Raw genomic sequence first — 21458 nt, 5'->3', positions numbered from 1 at the left:
AACCCCCTATCAATGCCAGGATCCCCCCATCCCGGTTACAGTATTTCTTTCTATTACCACCGGGGCTCCGTTTGTTTGGTAGGAGCTGTTAGTGGACGTCACCATGTGTTGGGACGTTGCAAGTTCAAAACCCAATGGTATGTTGTATAAGTGGTGGGGTCTGCCTTAACCCCAGCTTGCATTTCAAAAAAAAGCATTTCATTCTGTTACGCTTAAAATCTCAATTTATTCAAATATGTCACGTCTTTTTATTTATGGCCTGAAGAGAAGGTGCCGACCCCGTTCATCTCAGGTTCGACTCCCACTGGGTGGGGCGAGTGCCTTTAACTAGTGGGCTGGGTAAAAGTTTGGGTGTTAATGACCCCACCCAGAGTTTACATCGTAGTGGAGCAGGCCCGTTAAGTGACCTGGTTCAAAGTGAGAGTTGTACGTCATTTAAGGGGGAAAAGAAGAAACAAGATCTGAATGTAAAATTCCTCAATATTAAGCCACTTTATGTAAATAGCTATTGAGTTAGGGGCCGCTTTGTAAATTGCTCTTCTTGTGTCGGGCTATCGGGATTCCTCCTCTCTTTTACACACCCAGCGCATCGCGTCTCTGTGGGGTCGATGCTCTTCGACTTTGCTCTCCCTCCCTCCCTCCGCCCGCTCCTTACTTCTACCGCCTCCTATCCTCTCGTTGACTCCTGCGACCCTTTCGTCTTCCTCCCTTCATCCTCCTCTTCTTCCTCTCCCTTTCCCTCTCTCTCTCTCCATCCTCCTCGCCGGTAACACCTCCTCCTGTTCCCTTCTTCCCGGAATCCTTTTTCGTCGTCGCCTCAGACCGTGTAAATCTCTCTCCTCAGACGTCTCCTCGGCCACCGGCGACGAGAGGCTCCGTCATCGGCAATGGCGACGGCGAAGAAGGGAAAAATGATCGTAAACATTTTCACCCCCAAATAAGTCAATTTATCCTGCATCCTGATTTCCGGAGAAAGAAAGAAAAAAGCATTTTTGTTTTTTGGTCATTGCTAGGATCGGTGAAAGAGAAGGGAAGTAATGGAGGGAATTCGCGAGGGAGATTTCTCCAGACACTTCTTTGCTTCCTTCGTCGTCCTCCTCTTGCTTCTCTCCGCGCAGAACTTCCGATCAGAGGCCGCGAATCTCCCCGACGGCGAAGGTATGTTTTTCTCTCCGATTTTCTTTTCTACTGAATTTTCTTACATTTTTTTTCTTAACTTTTTTAACCGAAACTTCTCTTCTAGATGTGGGAGGTTTTCTCGCATCGATTTTTCCCTTCTTAACGAATCTTCTCGATGGAATATTATTACCGGTGATATGAGTTTTTACTGAGGTGAACGTTTTCAGACTTCGATTCTCTGGTCGTTCGTCGATCTTGTTAATCTTGGTTTAATGAACGTGAATAAGTAGCATTAGTGGTTAGTCGCCTCCGCGGTTTGAGCAGGATGCGTGAAGACGATCGAGATGAAACTTCACTGCTTACAGGATGTAGCGTGCCACGGAAACAGGGGTTTTCCGCGGAAACGCACGACTTACGAAGCGTTTCCGCGGGCCCCACCGTGGTTACGCAAACACTGCCCTCTCTTTTCCAGTGAAAAGAGAGGGCCGTTTTCTACGTGATCCCCTTTCCAGCGGAAAGCTTTTCTCGATTCTGTTTTACCGGAAGAAGACTCCACAGAACCCCTCCTGCGTGGTAAAACCCCAGGTTAAAGACACTAGTCAAACGCCTTACGTGTCCCAGCTGTGATAAAGCAACGACAGCTCACATTCATCACGGGGATTTGATCTTGGGCCCTTGAGGAAAATTAAAGATTAGTGGAGGGTGAAATTGCCATGATGAAAGCGCGTACCTTTCACTGGTGGTGGGCTCCGCAAGACTTTGGATGTCAAGCTCTGTTTAGAAACAGTTGGGAACTTGGGATGGGAGTTAATGCAATTGGCAAATACTTGGTCAAAACTAAGGGCCTGTTTGGAATCTGGTAGCTGGGATGGGCGTTTATTCATCTTGGTCAAACTACCTTGGTGGTCTAGTTTGGAATCTGGTAGTTGGGGATGGGCGTTTATGCATTTGGGATGGGAAGTTCGGCCTTTTCTTCCTTGTATTTACGATAAATCATGGATTTGGCAGCTGCCACTTCTTCAAATGCATAATCTCCATCTGATTACCACTTTCCAAACGGAACCTAAAAAGGAATTGCCATGACGGAAAGCTATGTCATTTTCTAGCATAGTGAAGTGTACGCAATTAGGGCTGTCGAGGGGTTGGGGTTGTAGTAATTACCTATCCAATCTGAACCCGAACTTCTGGATATGGGTATGAAAAGTGAATATTGGATTTGACTTTAACAGATTGTCCTGACCCGACCCAGATTTTTTGCCGGGCACCTTACTCGACTTGAGTATTTTATATGTATTTTTAATAAAAATACATTTCTGAAATTATGCTGGTCCAAGTTTGAGATTCCATTTCGGTGACTCGGAAAAAATCGGAACGACAATTTGTTATATGGGCGGGTTCGAGTATACCCATGGGTTGAGAACCTAACCCATTGACAGTCCTATAAGCGATGAGCTCTCGATCGGAGATATCTTTGTCATTTGAGGATTTGTTACCGGGGATGATGTTGGTGATATCTGTTGGACGATATCTTGTCAATATTTTGATGCTGAATTTTTTTTGGCTTTGCTTTCATGAACGTAATGTTTTCAAAGTATGACCTTATTTTTTAGAATATCATGATACTATTGTGATAATAACAATTTTAAGTTTAAGTTTTTTTTAATACTTCTATATGTCTTTTTATTTTTTTAATTTGTATATACATATATTTTATTGTTTTTTTTAAACAATGTTTTGAATTTACATTGCGATTTTTCTTTAAAGGAAGCTGGGTTAGGCAGACCCCTACTAGTTATACAATGATACCATTGGGATTCGAACACAAGGTGACGTGCACTAGTTGCTCCTACCAGACAAGGGGAGCCCCCGTTGGTTACCCTTGAGATTTTTGCTCACCGAGAAATTCCAGTACCAACATTTCTGATATCGGCGTGGATTAAGGGTCGGCAATGGAACATCGAGCCTTGCATTTCTTGGTTCCATGATCTAGAACCCAACGCTGAACGCAAGCTTGGACACAAACACTCCATGCCTAATTCTTTCTTTTTTTGTTTTGGATAATTGAAGAAACCACTGGTACCGTTCGGAGATGCCACATTGATTTAGGTGATCATCGGCCCCACTACTTTACAAATTGCTTCGCACAAAAGAGAAGCAAATCGCTATACGTGTAGTTTTTTTCTTTTTTTTAGTTAAAAACAACACAAAAGTCGCTACAACAAAAGTTTTTTTTTTTGTGTGTGTGTGTTTTTGTATGGTTCAAACACTTTGGCCCCACCATTGGATCTTTTCCACGTTGAGGGTGACTGTGTTTCAGTGTGTGCAGCACAAAATTTAGTGAATACTCTTCACCTGCTCGATAGGAATAGTTTGATTGTATGGCCAAAGATGAATACTTTTAGAAAAATATCAGGTGCGATGTGATTGCACGCTTTCAGTATGCTGCTGCACCTGATCACTCTCCATGCCTATTAGGCGATCAGGTGGAGCGGCAAACTAAGACTACAAGTGTTCGCATTGTTGTCAGTATCGGTATTGGCCCTGAATCGTTTGGGGGAACGATTCAGGTGGATCGGGCAATATTGATTCTCAAGTGAATCGTTCTGAACCAGCTAAAACATATTTAAAAAATATTTCGTGTCCATCAAAAGGTGACCCATGTTAAAACAAAAAAGTTTACAATTTTAAAATATTTATATATTTATTAAAAAATATCCGATTCGGGTTGGTATCGTATCGATTTTCTGCAGATGCGATACGTATAGGCCGATACAGGTAAAGGTCTTTGTGGGCCCCATGCGATGTTGTTTTGTCTACGAAAGGGTGGGTTGCGTTGCGTGGGATGGAAGAGTCTTTGTCTTCTATTCTGAATTGGTAGAGGACAACCTGGCACAAAGACGTTGGAAACCGGAGCAAGGCGTGATTGCATGAGGCCTACGTGTTTTTTAGTCCACCGTCAAACCTGACCACAACGCACCGTACTTCGTAAAGTTGAAATTGAAAAAGATACTGCCGAGAATTTGACGTGAGACATGGGTTGCACGCCCCTATGTTATATCCCCATCTTCATGTTCCCCTTAGACCTTATAATACAATTTTTTTTTATCAAATATGATCTTGTAGATGGATTCAGCACAGTCAATTTATTAATTATCGACTCTTGGGATAGTATTTTTTAATATAAAATATAAATTTTTAAATTACAAAATTTTGTATTTTGTCAACTATTGTTTTTTAATGGCTAAAAAAAATCATGCACACAAGTCGGATTTCGGTCAGTAAATGGATGATTGGTGACTGGCCCGGTTTTCAGTGAGGGTTCCTCATCATAAAAGAAAATAATAATAAATGGATGATGTTTACATATGTTATGTCTGATTTGATCAAAACAACTTGTAGGGCAATCAATGGGTCGGATATCTGATCCATCAAGGTATACCTAAACCCACTGATATAACAAATACCCGGTTTGAGATTTGTGTCGGCTCACAAAACATGGGCATGCATAATTTCTTAAATTTACTTTTATTGAAAATACATATAAAATATTCGAGTCTGGTACCCAGCAAAAAAAAAAAAAAAACGAGTTGGGGGTTGGATACTTGACAAAAATCATAACTCAAACTTGGCTCGCATATTGCTCACAATGCTCAGGTTGGGTTCGGGTTGACCCAAATATTTTTGGGATTGATACTTTTCATGTCCATACCTGCAAATTCGAGTTCGGATACTCCATACAAACCTGACCCCCATTAACAGCTCTGACAAGTTGCATTAATACAATCCCCAAAGAGGTATGAAGATAGGGATGACATAGGAGATGAGAGGTGACACGGATTCATTTCAAAAAATTTAATCAATAAAACCTATTGTCAATGTATAGTTTTATTTTTAATTTAATAATATTAAAAATGGTTGTAAAATTACTAAAATTTATTAGGACGTGTCTAATCATGTAATGCTTTAGAGCATGAAATATCACGAAAAATTGTGTGCCCTTGTGACATGCGCGCGTCAAGACGCACAGACAACTTTGGTCTATGCGGATGATGCTAATGAATGGCTTGACAGTATCAGCTCGCAAGTTCGTTCCATAGATTGAGCTTGAATATCAATCAATCCATGCATAAGAAGTTAGAGTTAGGGGAAGATCTCAAATTTAATTTTTTTAAAAGTGAGATTCTAGATAAATAATCACACTAAATCATGTTACACATTCTAATTTGTAAACTAACATTAAAAAACGAAAACGATCAATCTAATGGAAAAAAATAGTAATCCTTTATTTCCCTTTTATGCCCTTTATATGAAGACGAAGGAACATAAAAGTAGAATGATCTTTCAGAGAGAGAGAGTAAAATTTCCATTTCCACGTCATATGATACTAAAAAAAAGCCGGCTTGATATGTGTAATTAACGCATCTTACTGACCAGCATTGCTAGTTACATGATTTAACAGTTGCTGCTCTCAAAGCGATTGCAAGCAAGTTGGGGAAGAAGGATTGGAATTTTGGCGTGGATCCCTGCTCAGGGGCTGCAGGATGGATCGCTCAGGACGCTTTAAAAACTCATACCAGCAACGTTTCATGCGATTGCTCTTTCGCTAATGGGACCATTTGCCACATAGTTAGCATGTATGGCTTGAATCTCTGTGTGTGTGTGTGCTCATCTTTGTTTGGGTGTAGTGCGTGTGTTACTTATCCTGATGTTGTAAGCATGCTTTCAACCATATGATCTTGTATGCATCAGAGAGCTGAAGAGTCAAAATCTAACAGGAGTGCTCCCTGAGGAGCTAAGCAATCTCACTTTCCTGAAGACATTGTAAGCAATTCTTGGTTTTTTGTGATGTTTGGCTGTCTTGCCAATGTGGGTTTCCTTGGCCTTAGAACTGTCAATGGTTTGGATCTGTGTTGGGTACCCGGTCCAAACCAAATCCAAACAGTTGGACATGGGTATGAAACCAAAGACGTCAATAATATTTGGGTCAGAGTTGGATTGAACCAAATATTATCCAAGTCGGGTTTGTGCTGTACTTTTTGCCGGATACCCGACCTGACCCAAGTGTTGTCAGTTGCTATCCTGTGAAGTTATATGGATACATGAGAAGTTCACACTTTTGGCTAACAGTAGCACTGTTTTTGTCTCACAGTGATGTAACGCGTAATTACCTCAATGGGACCATTCCAACTACTTGGGGTTCGTTGTCATTGGTTCGTTTGTAAGTTTTAGTGATTTGCAGTTTCTGCATTCATTCTAAACTCTCTCTTTGCATTAGTTTAAAGTTATCCCAGGTTGTTATTCTTGTTGGTCTTTTTGGTAGCTACATGTGTGATGGGTCTTGCCTATGTCACAAGAGAGTGGGGAGTGGGTGCCTACCAAAGTTAGGAGCTTATTGCTAATAAATGGGGTTTTGAGGTTTTTTTTCCCAAATGTGACCTTGCAGATGCATTTGACATGGTCGATTTGTTAGAAAAAGACACTTGGATCATGCTTTTTCAATGTTTTTCAATGAAAAACATGATTTTTTCAGCTTGAGTATTAATAAGATTTGTAGATTGTCGATTTTCAAACCTTATAAAACCCTACCCATGTGTTGGAATTAGATGATCTAAGAGCCCATTCCTATAAAGTCAAACATGTAGAACACATCTGCACGGTCAGATTTGAGAAAAACATAAGAAAAACTCTTCAAAAACTAGGTAAGCTAGCAATAGGCACATATCAAGGTAGGTTGCTATCTAGGATTCACTCTCATATAACATCTGTTTGTATAGTATTCTTAATCGAAAATTTAAAAAAAAAAAACTTACACTTGTCCCATTGTTGAAAATTCGGCGTAATTAGTGGGTCGGGCAATCGAGCTTGAACCAAGTATGCTTGAATGCACGCATACACATGTGCTATCTTTCAAGCGATAGTTGCCCTACTTAGGATCAAGTCCTTGTTGCAATGGGTATTTGTGCAACTACGATCACAGGATACAGCCAAGTTTTCATCTACTCACAAAAAATTGATCCACGCCATGCACTGGGTGAGATCAATAAGCTCAACACGAACCACCTTGAACAACCTCTTGATTATGATAGAAAGATCTATGCTTGATTTGGGTATGGATTATAAATACAAATGGGTATGAATCAGAATTATAGTTGGATCTGAATCTAAATAGCAACTGAATTTGGATATGAATAGCAATTGGATTAAAATCTGAACTTTAACTGAATCTGGATTCGAATAGCAACTGAATCTGAATAGCAACTAGATTAGGATATGAACAACAACTAGATATCGGTCTTTTCAGCAACCAAATCTGGATCCTGGATAGAGATCTGAATAAAAACCAGATATGAATCCTAGATAGGGATCCAAACAATATCTAGATCTGGATAATTGGATTGGGATCTTAGTAATGAATTGGACTATCAATTGAATTTAGATAGCAGATGAACCTGGATCAGAATAACAATTGGATATGGATCCGAACTATAACTGGATTTGGATCTCAAGATTGGATTCAAACTAAAATCGGATCTGGATCCGAACTGCAACTTTGAAATCAAAGAGAAGAGTGAGAGAGAGAGCAGAGCCTGTGGTAGAGGGAGAGAGAGAACTTGAGACAGAGGATAGGAGAGAGCTGAGGATGAGAAAAATGAGAAAGGGCTAGGGTTTATATACGCCCTAGCTCATGGCCATCCATAAAGGCCATAAAGAGCCTTTAAGAGGCCAAAACAGTCAGTTATAAATGGGCCATGGCTGGCCAAAACGGCCAGTCATAAAAGCCCAAACGGTTTGCTATTGAGGGCGCCCAAACATGGTCCAAAATGACCCTAGAAGGGTCAAAACCGACCTTGACCGAGTCAAAGGGTCAATTGTCAACAAGTCAAGGATAAATGGCAGCTATTGGATTGTTTTGGACAATAAATGTCCATGCAAAACCTAAGATTCAAAAATATCTGAATAGGTTTAATGCAAAGTGAAAGCCAATAAATGGGCTGGTCAAAATCGGTTTTAGACTTAGAGATTAAATCCATCCAAAGTACTAAAAAAATAAGTCAAAGACAAGTCCAAAGGTCAAGATTAGGATCTAAGATCGAAGAATAAAGTTATACACAAGCCCAAGATCTAATGACCTTGAGGGCATTTCCATTTAAGGCACCACCCTTCTATATGAAAACAAGAGTTTTTCTAAAAACTTTCAATGTGGGACTAAACTTTTGTAGAGAACTCATTACTCATAAACTTAGGAAAAAGTGAAAAATAGAGGAAATACATGTGGATAGTTTTGAGTCAAATTCCAACATTTACCATGTCCTTGTGACATGGGTTCATGCCATGGATTTGTGCTTGGGCATGGATGAGTGGAAGCATATGGTATGGTATGGTATGACACCTTTTATGATTTTCTGCAACTATTATTTGGACCATGCTACTACGAAAGAGCATACCATTAACCATGATATTAGTGTATTGCTATATGCTTTGTTCCTTCTTGAAAGGCAACTGTATGAGGTTAATTATTGTGCTACCAACACCATATTCATGTATGAGATAAATGGTAATAGGGAATGAATCATCGTCTTATCATGCTTGATCACTCTGGGCAATATTACATTTTTTAGGTCCCTTATGGTGAATCGCTTATCTGGTCCAATTCCAAAGGAGCTTGGAAATATCACCACCCTTGAGGAGCTGTAAGTATCATTTTTTGGCATCTTTATTTTCTGTCTCTGTAGATGTAAACTTGTCAGAGCTGACTAGAATTTTGGCATTGCTGAATCCAATATAATCGGACGTGGTCCAGATGGATTTGGACAAAGGTAGGAAGAAAAGAACCTTTACTAAACCTATATCTGATGCGATATTCTCTGTAATTATATAGATTTCTACGTGTAATATGCTTCAGTTTTTATTCAGATTCTGATTCCTCTCAGATTCAAACGTGTGAACCTAAACCTGATCCAACTCATATAACTAAATGCTGAATGGTAATGGGGCAGCTAGGCGTTCCAAACCATGCCCTCTGATTAATTTGATACAATATCCACTGCAACAAGGCAAGTCATGCATTGCCCATAAATACTGTTTAACAGGCACACAGTTTGCTTCATCAATATGTGGAAGGAAATTGGGGGGATTGACTGTTTTTTGTGTGATGGCTGCAGGCCAATCCTCTAAAAAAGAACTGAGTGGACTGTACCACTACTCAAAATGAAAAATGATTTCCTTTCATATGGTGTCAAGAATTAAAAGTGGGTCAGACGTATCACAATTCCCAAGCTGTTTATCAAGGTCTATTTATCATTCCAAAATGGCATGTTTGGAATCTAGGTAACACAATCTTTTAACAGGGCAATGCACCTGCGTTGCACCCACAACGATGTGGGTGCCACACTTGGACATGGTTTTCTTTGTGTCAGGTGAAGTCAGCCACACTGAGGTTCATTTCTGTCCAAAAGTAAATTCGGTTAACCCTAACCAAGTTCAATTTTATCTATATTATATATATCTGCACCTTGCACTCAAGTTTTTCAAAATTGCAGTGTCACACATGCACCCGTATAGTTTGGAATTGATAAAATGGTAAGAATGACCCTGGGATTGCCATTAAGTGAGTGGAACCAATGATAAGTTTTTTTTTCTTTTTTCTTTTTTTGTAGAAAATATTGGGAATATGAATTTGCATGAATGCATGCTTGTTAAACACGGCCTGGTTTTGTGCATTGGTAATACAGGACCTTGGAAGCAAACAAGCTTGAGGGAAGTCTTCCTCCTGAACTAGGCAACTTAACCAGATTAAAGAGATGGTATGTCTATTCATTCCTTTTAACCTGTTTGAATTTTTAGCAACTTTCTTTACAACCACGTCAGCTCTAATCCGCAAGTGCTCAACATGGTGGTGAGTCGAGCACTGTCCATCTTGTAGATGCAAGGTGGATTCTGCTTTGCTTATGATTCATCCTGGAGATGAACAATGGTCTAAAAATTAGAGGCAAATTTTTCTTTCTCATGATACCGCAAGAAAGTATGCTTAGTTTGCTTTGTTAATTCATCATACACTTTGCAAAAATATGATGTTTGATTGTATTTTTTAGTCAATGTATGTGGCTTTAATGCAGGACCCTTAATTCCAACAAGTTTACAGGAGAGTTGCCCTCAACGTTTGCTAAGTTGACAAACTTGAATGACATGTAAGTGCACCATATCTTAGACAGACGACCATGCGCTTGGCATATGCTCATGTCTTTGCTGGAAAGATGTTTCATCTTCATAATTAATTTGCAAAATCAGTTGCTACTGTTGCATTTTGTGGGACTTGCATGATTTTTTGTGGGATGGATGCCCATCGAGTATGTATGGTGGATGAACTGGAAGAAACTGAAGAGCTGGTATTATTTGCATCATCCCATCAAATATTGCAAAATCTTATTGAGTTATTAATTCCTTTTGTACATGCAGCCGGATCAGTGGGAGCAACTTCACTGGGAAGATACCTGACATCTTTCAGAACTGGACTCAAATTCAATACTTGTAGGCACATCATTTCGAAATTACAAATTTACGACAAGGGTTTTACTGAATTTGAGACTTGGTATTGTCTGGAGAAGAGTCCCCTATGATTGTACCAATCACGTGGTCAATTTGATCAAACCTTGGCTCAGGGAAAATTGAGTCGGTTCATAGACTTGGACCAATCAAATTGAATAAGGGATCTCTGTGCTTGACTCATGCCAACTCTGTAGAATTTTGGTGACAACAATAGAATATCCTCTCAATCAGTTTCTTCGGTTACATATATTGAGAAAATGCCCCTTTCTGACATGCCCTGTTGAACCATTTCAGGATGATAATGGGTACATCTATGGAAGGGCCTCTACCTTCTAGCATGTCTGCTTTGGAGAGTTTGATTCAGCTGTAAGTGCAACGTCCCTGGTTTTTTTCTGAATGCTTTGGTCGAAGTTAGACTGCTACTGTAAGTAGGATGTTAAAGGATCATGCCAATACCTGTCTTTCATGGGCCCATGTCTTCTCAACTCCCCCTGAAACTCCAATGTGGAATCCAGATTCCGGTGGTTCTTCTAATGACTCACAGCTATCTGGGTTCCCAAGTCTGAGCAAACCAACCACCTTCTGGTGCTGGATCTAGTACCTTGTATTTATTGGGATAGCTGGATTTTTATGTTTAGCATTAGTGAACTATTCTTGCGTGATTTACAGGAGAATTAGTGAGTTAAGTGGACCTAGTTCAAGCTTTCCACCTCTTCAGAATTTGAAAAATCTGAAAGTATTGTGAGTCTCTGCTGAACTTCTCCTTGTTCCATATCTACTTCTGTGCCTAATTTTCATTTATATTCATGTACTACGCAGGGTGCTGAGAAATTGCTCAATTTCAGGTCAAATTCCATCATACATCTGGAGCATGAAAAATCTACAAATATTGTGAGTTTCACGTACTGTATAGAAACTTTAGATAGAAACCTGCCTCTGTACCCAATTACTAGTCATATCTTATGTTTCATTAGTTAAACTCATACTCAATTACATGTGAAGCTGCTTTGAGAGGATGCCCATCAACCAATGCACATGATTTTCCTATAATCAGCTGCACTAGAAATATTTTTAGTGGCTTGTACATGTAGTGCATAAGATCAAAAGCATTGATAAAACTTTATTTGCTTGATGAGTGATTTTCAAGATTGACTAAAAAAATCATAAAGTGAATGCATGCAAATCATGAGATTCCTCTAATCTACTTAGAGTTTAATTTTTGGTTCTGTCATATTCTTTTGCAGGGATCTTTCATTCAACAACTTGACTGGAGAAGTTCCATCTCATTCTGGTCTTTCAAACATAAAAGATTTGTGAGTTATATGATATAAACTAGTTTCATGCTTTTCTTTTCCTTTTCCCCCCTTTTCTTGTGCCTCTACTAGCATTTTCTTCACATACCGCAGTGAGTAACATTTTTTTGATGTAGGTTCCTTAGCAACAATAAGCTGACTGGATCAGTACCTACTTGGATCTACAATAGCAATATAAATATGTATGTATCTGCACTAGTCATGAATTAGGTTTCTTCTTAAACATTTATTATCGTAATTTTGTGGCCACATTCTAGAATCTAGATAGCTCTTTACACTTTTTGAGTCTCTGGAACTGGGGATGTCAATGGGTTAGTTTTGTTTGGATAACCGACCAATAGTTTCATGGTAAGCTAGATTTAGCAAGCATTCAGATTCGATTAGCTTAACAGGTCAGATTTGGCTTCATATTCAAAGTCAGATATGTGTCCAAAATCCAAATCCAATTAGCATCTGGAGACAAATGCATGTTTAAGTTGTTTTGATCAGGTTAAATAGGCAATGGTTCCAGGTTTCAAGGTCTTTTACCATTTATATCACATGGATACTCCATTTTGGCCTCCATATCATGTCCCCTTATATAGTTGTCATATTGAAAATGTCATAAAAATGGCCATATCCCCATGTCGGCAGCTGTATCCATGTGACAGAAATCTGATCAGGCCTGATCCAATTATGTCTGGTTCAATATTGCCTACATCTGACTTGAATCCAACCTGTTTACTCCCAGATCTGGAGCTTGCATTATCTTATCTTGCTCCTAAATTTGTTTAAGCTGATGTTTATATTCTTGGCTATTTATTATATTCCATATCCAACTGCTGATGATATTGAATTGCGGTGCATTCCGTCAAACATACCATCTCTGTCTCTTTGTAATACAAAATTTGCTGGAGAGAACTTTAAATAACATCTTAATGGTTGACTTTTCTGGGTCATCAGCATATGGTGATATTCTGAAACAATAGAATGAAGAACATAAAAGTGCACTGAGCAATATATTCAACTGATTATTAGTCTCATTTTCTCAATATCCTTGCTGCATTATTTACAAATTCATGGAAACTATTTCAAAAAGTGCTATTGTTAGCATCACTTTAAATATATAGCTTGCAGCAATAACCTGCTTTATGAGAAAGCACATTTATCAAAAATATTTCCTTGCAGAGATTTATCAAAAAATACTTTTTCTGGTGATACTTCATCGACAACTTGCACACCAGGAAAATTGTAAGAATGCCCATTTTTGATGTTAGATTTCTCAACTTTTGGTAGCCTGTCTTTCATTATGCTTTGTAACAATGTGCTGTTTCTCATTGTTTTAGGAACATGTTGTCCAGCTTTTCTTCCACAAATGGCAATTCGTAAGATCTTTGTTTCCTTTCTTGGTTATGATTTTTTGAGATAGCAGTTAATAACCATCTTAGCTCAACAAACATGCCATGATTTTTTACAGAAGTTTAGGTTAGTGGTTGTACTGTATCAACCAAGATATGGACACTAACGATGTTGTTTTTTCCTATAGAGTCTCTACATGCTTACAAAAGGATTTTCCCTGCTCTGGTTTAGCAAAATGTAAGTGTGATAACTACTTGGACCATACAAAATAATGGAGCCTTTCATGCAATGGTTAAATTGATGATATCATTCCTTGTTTGCATCTGCAACTGAACTAATTGATATGTTGTTGGCAGACTATTCCCTATTTGTAAATTGTGGAGGCAACACATATGCTGTTGACGGAATCAATTATGAAGCAGACATGGAACAAGGTTGGGACTCTACATACTTCAAAAGTAAAAATGGAAATTGGGCCCTTACTAGTACTGGGTGGTTCATGGACGCCGGGGTAGTCAATTACATTCGATCCAACCAAACCAGACTGTTGATGAGTGATCCAACGCTATACATGACAGCACGTAGTACATCAATCACCATGACATATTATGGCCTATGCTTACAGAATGGAAACTACAGTGTTCAACTTCACTTTGCTGAAATAATGTTTACTGATGACCAAACTTTTAGTAGTCTTGGAGAGCGTGTCTTTGATGTATACATACAGGTAATTAATCGTACCAGCCAGTTTAGTAAGTCGAACCTCATGGTGAGAAAGCTTTTCTAATCTTTTTGACTTGCAGCATGAACAACTGTTGAAGGATTTCAACATTGTAAGAGAAGCTGGTGGCCCAGGTAAGGAAGTCATTAAGAGTTTCAATGTGAGTGTGACAGCAAACACTTTAGAGATCAGTTTCTATTGGGCTGGGAAGGGAACTCTTAATGTTCCATCAAGAGGAGTTTATGGGCCTCTCATTTCTGCTATTTCAGTGAAACCCAGTAAGTTGCTTTTATCTTGAACTGTTTAATTTTGTTCTACTTTTGGGGGAAGATTTATTAACTGTTGCATGGAGAACAAGTCAAAAATTTCCCCTTCATTTAGCAGGAAAGATATTACGATTAGATTGTGTTTGTCTTTGATGTAATTCCACTTATGCCAGGATGGAATTCTACGCAACTTAGAATTAGTGTAACTTGATTCATCTGCTTTAGTGGACTTAAAATGATACCTGTTTCTGAACCCAAAGAACAGACTCAGTTTATAATCCTCTAATTTATGTATCATTTACATTCTTGCAGACTTCGTGCCTATTAACTATGATAAAGATGGACACAATATCTCCACTGCAGTCATTGTTGTGATCGTCATTGCCAGTTGTCTCATCATAACCTTCATTGGTTTAGCAATCCTTTGGATGAAAGGCTGTCTTGGAGGCAAAGGTCTACTAGATAAAGGTGTCAACAAATCAATCTCATTGTGCTTCAAACAATTCTGTTCATTTTCATCATGACTTGTATGATTTCAATAATGAAGATTTGTACTTTGTTAACTGCAAAGTTTGTTTTAAATTTTTAAGTGGACTTTAGGCACGATAATTTCTCAAGTCAAGTCGATCCAACAGTCATTTAGAAGACTGCTAGGCCAAAATAATGAAATTTCTGATTCATTGTTGCATTTGGATTCTGAATTGAATAATAGCTTGTCAGCCCAACTGATGATCTTCTGAACAGGAAAAAAAGTTGCTCCAAGACCCTACCGAGCATTTTAGTTTTATGCATAAAGTTCATTTGCTCTTTTTCTTTTCCTTCACAGAACTTAGAAGCCTACAGAAACGAAAGTTGTTTTTCAGCTTTAAACAAATAAAAGAGGCCACAAAGAACTTTGACACCGCGAACAAGATTGGAGAAGGTGGATTTGGAGCAGTCTACAAGGTATGCTATTTAAGATCATGAAATTGTGATGTGGTGTTTTCTTCATGTTGGCTACATCATCATGAACTGTTTTGTATTCCAAATTCCAATGTAAACAATTTTTGTTTCTTCTTATATATATTTGCTTATTGACATGAATATGCTTTAACCACTGTTCTTTAGAAAATGCATTAAAAAGCATGTTCTGTGTAATCCATATTGTAAGATGAATGGTGTTTGAGCTTGGATGAAAGTTGTGCCATGATGAACAACAGCAGAATCTGCCCATGCCTTTTTTTTATTTAACTTCTTATGTGTTGAAAGTTGAAGTAGAGGAATCAAGTATAAAATTATTGTGCAGAATTCTTCCATCGTCTTCATGCAAATGTTAAATATGTGCTAGCCACTAGTGACTAGATTCCTTATTTTGTGCCTGTCTTCTTTAAGCATTATGGAACAAGTGCACAATGATAGCAGAATAATAGCATAAATGATCCTCCATGTTAGCACATTTGGAAAGTAAAATTATTGTTTTGTATGTATTAGAGTAAGATGGCCCCAAAATCTGTAGTTTTATTTTACTTATTGTCACACTGGTTTGTGATCAGCATCAGCATTTCTTACTTGTTTTCTTTCACATGTTCTATTGCATGAAAGCAGGGTACACTCCCAGATGGTAGAACGATTGCAGTTAAACAGCTTTCATCAAAATCAAAACAAGGGGATCGAGAGTTTTTGAATGAGATAAGCATGATATCCGCTTTGCAACACCCAAATCTTGTGAAGCTATTTGGTTGTTGTACTGAAGGCAACCAGTTGATGCTAGTATATGAGTACATGGAAAATAACTCCCTTGCACATGCACTCTTTGGTAAGATTTGTAGCATATTTTTCAGAAACGTGTATAATTTACATTCCCCCAGGAGCTATCTTCGGCTTAAAGATGTATTTGCCTTTTAGTGGTGATGTGACTGGTCAGACCACAGGCACCAAAGTTATGATCCAATTCTATAACGACATTTCTGAGTAATGCTACAAGGACATCTAGTGTCTCTAATGATTTCATATAGAATGCAACAATTTAGGCTAACTCGAACTAGTTCATGACAATTGGGCAATGTGCAGGTCCAATTGAACATCGGTTGAAACTGGATTGGTCAACAAGGTGCAAGATTTGCATTGGAATTGCGAGAGGCCTAGCCTTTCTTCATGAAGGATCCAGATTCAAGATTGTTCACAGAGACATTAAAACTACAAATATTCTTCTTGATAAGGACCTTAATGCTAAAATATCAGACTTTGGTTTAGCGAAACTCGATGAAGAGGACAAAACTCACATCAGCACTCGGATAGCTGGGACTAGGTGAGTCACCATTTACGTGCTTTTGCACATTCCTTTCCTTTCTCAATGCAAGGTGAGCTAAGATTTCAAACACCCTTCTTGTTTTCAGTTTTCCTTCTTATCAGTTAGTTATCATGATGAAACTAGTATGTTAACAAATTCTTTCAGGTAGTTATTATGTTGAAACTAGTACTCTAACATTTCTCTTAATCTAATATCGTATTTTCTTTTTTCATCAGAAAAAACTCATGATTGATTTGGAGAGATTACAAGCCAAATGTTAAATGATTTATGATCTAGTTGAAAAACTGGAGGGAACTAAACTAGTAACCGTTAGTTGTAGGGGAGGCTTTTGATCTACTGCAGCAACCTCAGTATGCTAAATGTAGTAATTTTAAGGATATGCTATGTAAACCAATTGATATATCACCCTGATAAATGAAGACATTTGTATTCCTGAACAAGCTATAACATGCTGCATGTATGTACCCTATATGCTCTAAAACTTCTTGTGTTCAGAATGATATATATATTTGAAACCACCAGGATGGATCACTCTTTAGATAAGAAAATGGGTAGTATCAATTATTATCCTAATGGAAGCCTCTGATATATTAGCTTGGGCATATTCGGTGAAGGCCTAATGATGCTCCGGTTAGAAGGATGGAGAAATGGGAAAATATATTAGCTAAAAGAGATAGGGGTAGGCCTAAGAAGACTTGGATGGAGATGATAAGAAGGGATATGAATGCTTTGAACCTCACCGAGGACATGACATTGGATAGAAATGATTGGAGGAGAAGGATTCATGTGGAGGACCCAGAATGATTTTCTTTTTGGTTCATATCGCCGACCCCAATTGTTTGGGATGAAGGCGTTGTTGTTGTTGTTGTTGTTGTAAGCCTCTGATAATATGTAAACCTTATCTCCTTCTCTTGTATCGACAAACTCAGGCTGTAATCTCTCTCTCTAATCCTTGCTGTTTTGTCTTTGCCTGTGTTTGACATGACTGATATTGGTATACTAACAGAGGATATATGGCTCCTGAGTATGCCACACGGGGATACTTAACAGACAAGGCAGATGTTTACAGCTTCGGAGTTGTAGTATTAGAAATTGTAAGCGGTCAAAGCAATGCATGTTCCTTGCCCAAGGAGGAGGTTGCTGTTCTTTTGGAGAGGGTGCGTCTCTTTTCACTCTTTCATAACTTGACATGATTCCTTTGATAAATCAATTAGAGAATTAGTTAATGATGAAAATTTCCTTTTTGGCGAACTATCCTCTCTTTTATTTTTTATTTTTACTTGAAAAAGAAACATCATCCTGATTAAACCAGAACATGTATAATAGTTTCATTCCTTCATATATTTTGATCAGCTTGAATACGTTCACATATTGTGACGAGTTTCTTCTACCTTTAGTTGTGCGTGACATACCATGCATTCTCTGCTGTAGATTTAGGTTTTAGATCACAAGCTAATTTCTTTATGGTCAATACTCAACTATAAGGCTACATAGGCATGGTTAAGGAAGCACCGTGAAAAATCATGAAGAGGGGTATCATTTTCCTTTTCAGTTTAAAGAGTACCAAGATGCATGGCAACATTGGTTTGTATCATGTTCTTTAGCCCCTGATGGCTTTGAACCCGAACCCCCACAGTTAGATGAGAATAGTGATGCAAACGGCGAACAGCTAAATACATGGGGAAGTTGGATTCGGTTGGATCTAGAACAACCAAAAATTGCAAAACCTCCATCCTGGATTCAGCCCATTTGCATCCCTAGACGAGAGCAATTCAGGCCATGTTGTGTATAATCAATTCTATGGTTACATCTCACTTGACAGCGAAGTGTGTGTGCCCCACTCTCACACTTCCAAGTGAAATGTGCAGTGGATATTGAGTATAACGATAGATCCGCTATGTACAATATGACCTGATCTGCTCTACGGTTGGATAGTGTCTCTTTAACGTTCCAGCTACTGTATGAATGACAAAACTGGCTTTCTTCATAATTTGTTTTACACTAGCAAGAGTCCCTACATATGGAAGGCCTAGGAAGGTGTTTCTTCCCCATAACTGTTTTCAACAAAGTTATTAGGTGCTCTGCCAAAAGTGAAATGGTCGTTTCTTCCTAGTTGGCAGCTACTAATATTAGGTCAATAAGCTTGTTATAAGGCCGTCCTCATAACTGAGCTCAAGAAATGCTATCTTCTGATATACCAATGAAATACTATTCATTTCATTGTTGGGGAGGTTTTTTTTTTAAAGAATTTGCATGAAAAACAGCAATTCACCATTTTCTGAATTTGTTAAGTTTGTGAACACGAGGAAATAATATGCTAGAAATATAATGTGCTTTCAGGCTTATGATCTACATGAGAAGGGGAACCTATTGGAACTGGTGGACCCCAGCCTAGGAAAAAAACACTCCAAGGAAGAGGCCTTGAGGATGCTAAATGTGGCTCTTATGTGCGTCAACCCATCTCCCACCATGAGGCCTGCCATGTCTGTGGTTGTGAGTATCCTGGACGGCAAAACCACGGTTAACCAAGCATCAACTTTCATTGGAACTTTTGCGAGAAGCGGCGATCAGAGGTCCGGTTATCTCTCTCAGGACACCATGACTGAGTCTGAGTTAAACACTAGATCTCATGGAGGTGGTGATCGTTCACTATGGATAGACTCATCTGAGACTGATCCTAGTAGAGAGGAAGAGATTGTTTGTTCAGAGAGGTATACAAGTGAGCAAAGCATGTGATGTGCACCACAGTTTGTTCACAAGCTTACCAACAAGAGCATCATCAGGCATGCTGGTGTGCTCAATACAATGGTATAGACTCATCGCTTCTATTTCATCTTTCTGTCAGTTAAGATAAAAGAAGGGGGTATCAAGAGACATTATTGAGTTTGGAGATAAAGTCCTGACAGTTTTCTGCTGCCAACTGTAAAGTCCGCATTTTTTTTTGTAGATTTTGTGACCTACTTAATAGTTGGCAGCATGATATGATGGGAACTTGAGCTTTGGGTTTCTTTCAGTGTTAATATATTACTATTCTTCTGAGCTGTTGCTGGCCAGTGTCTAGTAATAAACCTTCTCTCTCTCTCTCTCTCTCTCTCTCTCTCTCAAACACAGTTGTCAACTGAACTAAGCCGGAATCTAACCCAGTTAAATCCAATAGTTTAGCAGGTAACAGATGACAGTAAAATCCTATAGTTCTCCGCCAATGGAAAGATTTTTTCAGATGCTCCACTTCCTCGAATAAAGGAAGATACTGTTTCCCTCCTGAAAATCGGAAAAAACAATGAGTGGGCCTGGTAAAAAAGTCACTTGTAGCTACATTGTCTGTCTGTACCACAAATTGCGAGCCAAGGTTGTCCCCCATTTTGGGCTCTTCTTCCTTTTTTTCCTCCTCCACACAAGTAGCATTGAAGGTCCTGTTTGCATTATCGGTTTAATAGTTATATCATCTGCAATCGCTTGAATCTCGAGATGCTTGTTGAACCAATCATATACTTTTATTAATATAGGTAAACCAAATAAAAGTAGCAGGCGTAAAGAGTCTTTAGGATACTCACTTCTAGTTACGGCACAACGAAACAATGTCCCTTGGCACTCCCAAGTGGCAAACAATGTTTTTTGTGAGGCTAACCTCCGAAGTGGAAGAATTGATAAAAAGATGAATGGTATGCAAACTCACTCGCGATAGGAGGTACCCGATGATTCCTTCAGGATGCGGGTCCTGTTGGAGCCTTTTTTCGAAACGGAAAGGGAGGGTACATCTGTAAATCAGCCAGAAGTAAGGCCTGTGCCTCCCTCCCTCTAATCCAGTTGCTTCCGGTATGCTTCAAGAGAAGAGTACCTTTTTCAAAGTCATCTTTTACCGCTCGTTATACATCTTCCTTGTTGAAAAAAAGACAAACCGGGCACTACGGTGAGACGTGAAAACACCTGATCCCATTCCAACCTCGAACTGTGGAATCATTTTGCATCATATGTACTGCAGGATCAACAACCATAACTGCACGGACTATGATAGAATTCCCTGGTACGGTCATTCGGGACCTGTCTGATTTCTGTCTCCGAACGACTTCTGCTGAACACAGTAGTCTCTGACCAGGACCGTGAACCAATTTGAATTTGGAGCTTGACATGTGGGTTGTTTAATTTCTCACCCTAGGCATCTCACCAGGAAGTTGGTGGGTTTAGCAGATGGCTAACTATTCCAGCTCAGCTCAGCTCACCCCACCACGGGCAGGGTACATATAAATCCCATTGAGCTCAATCGAGTTACCAACTTGCCCTAGATGTATTTTTGTTAACATGGTTTGGGCTAGGTCTATGAGAAATCCACCATCATTGGGTGCACTTTGACAAGCCTCTGGTTGGTAAAACTCTCGGGATACACCTTGCCCACCAGAGAGTGCACCCAGCTTCAACCTTGTTTTAAGGTACACTCCCATGAGTTTCTAACCTCGGTCAACCCATGTCACGTGACAAAGCAAGGCTGCCCCAAGGTGAAAGCCTTTTGGAAAACCCTTGCCCAGAATCATGTTGCTTAATGGAGCCCACACAGCAAGGCAAACCCCAGGTGAGGTCCACAACTATGTTGCCTTATGTGGCCTACCTTTGAATGCTGAGTTGAGATCAAAGGAGCGGCTAAGTGCCATGGCTACGTTACACTAGCAAATCACATGACAGCATTGCATGGGGCTCACAGCTACAAAGTGCAGGCCTCACATGAAATGCTGTCATGTGATTGGCTGTGTCAAATAGCCATGGCACTTAGCCGCTCTCTGGATACCCGTATTTCAGCGGAGTTTGATCTAACACTTTCACCTCAATGACTTCACCACCAGCCCGCCCGCTGGCCATGCGGGCGACCCTGC

At 39.2% G+C, this 21458-nt stretch overlaps 1 protein-coding gene across 4 annotated transcripts; it reads left to right on the top strand.

Moving 5' to 3' along the window:
* Nucleotides 1–594: 594 nt before the first annotated feature.
* On the top strand, nucleotides 595–19632 carry LOC149819771 (putative LRR receptor-like serine/threonine-protein kinase At1g07650). Of its 4 annotated transcripts, XM_089982348.1 has the most exons (24): nucleotides 595–1158; nucleotides 5579–5753; nucleotides 5869–5940; nucleotides 6269–6337; nucleotides 8739–8810; nucleotides 9852–9923; nucleotides 10236–10307; nucleotides 10576–10647; nucleotides 10960–11031; nucleotides 11335–11406; nucleotides 11485–11556; nucleotides 11910–11978; nucleotides 12095–12160; nucleotides 13146–13208; nucleotides 13304–13342; nucleotides 13504–13553; nucleotides 13673–14043; nucleotides 14120–14315; nucleotides 14616–14771; nucleotides 15130–15248; nucleotides 15888–16098; nucleotides 16353–16590; nucleotides 17600–17750; nucleotides 18934–19632. In XM_089982348.1, the coding sequence occupies exons 1-24, from the start codon at nucleotides 1038–1040 to the stop codon at nucleotides 19327–19329; spliced, it is 3066 nt and encodes a 1021-aa protein (XP_089838474.1). In that variant the 5' UTR covers nucleotides 595–1037; the 3' UTR covers nucleotides 19330–19632. The 4 variants fall into 4 exon arrangements, with proteins under 4 accessions (XP_089838474.1, XP_089838475.1, XP_089838477.1 ...); XM_089982349.1 differs by lacking the exon at nucleotides 6269–6337; XM_089982351.1 differs by lacking the exons at nucleotides 17600–17750; nucleotides 18934–19632 and adding an exon at nucleotides 16809–17454 and having other exon boundaries at nucleotides 16353–16642.
* The last annotated feature ends 1826 nt before the right edge of the window (nucleotides 19633–21458 follow it).

The sequence above is a fragment of the Nuphar pumila genome, chromosome 12 (genome assembly GCF_984573655.1).
Source record: "Nuphar pumila chromosome 12, dmNupPumi1.hap1.1, whole genome shotgun sequence".
Classification (NCBI taxonomy): domain Eukaryota; kingdom Viridiplantae; phylum Streptophyta; class Magnoliopsida; order Nymphaeales; family Nymphaeaceae; genus Nuphar; species Nuphar pumila.
Note: the sequence above shows the minus strand (reverse complement) of the source record. Positions and strands in the feature narration are given on the sequence as shown.

Excerpts from the sequence above, each read along its gene's own strand:
- LOC149819771 (XM_089982348.1), top strand. The coding sequence starts at position 1,038 with ATGGAGGGAATTCGCGAGGGAGATTTCTCCAGACACTTCTTTGCTTCC. Across the intron at positions 10,308-10,575 it reads TTGACAAACTTGAATGACAT|CCGGATCAGTGGGAGCAACT; the intron begins GTAAGTGCACCA and ends TTGTACATGCAG. Across the intron at positions 11,557-11,909 it reads ATGAAAAATCTACAAATATT|GGATCTTTCATTCAACAACT; the intron begins GTGAGTTTCACG and ends ATTCTTTTGCAG.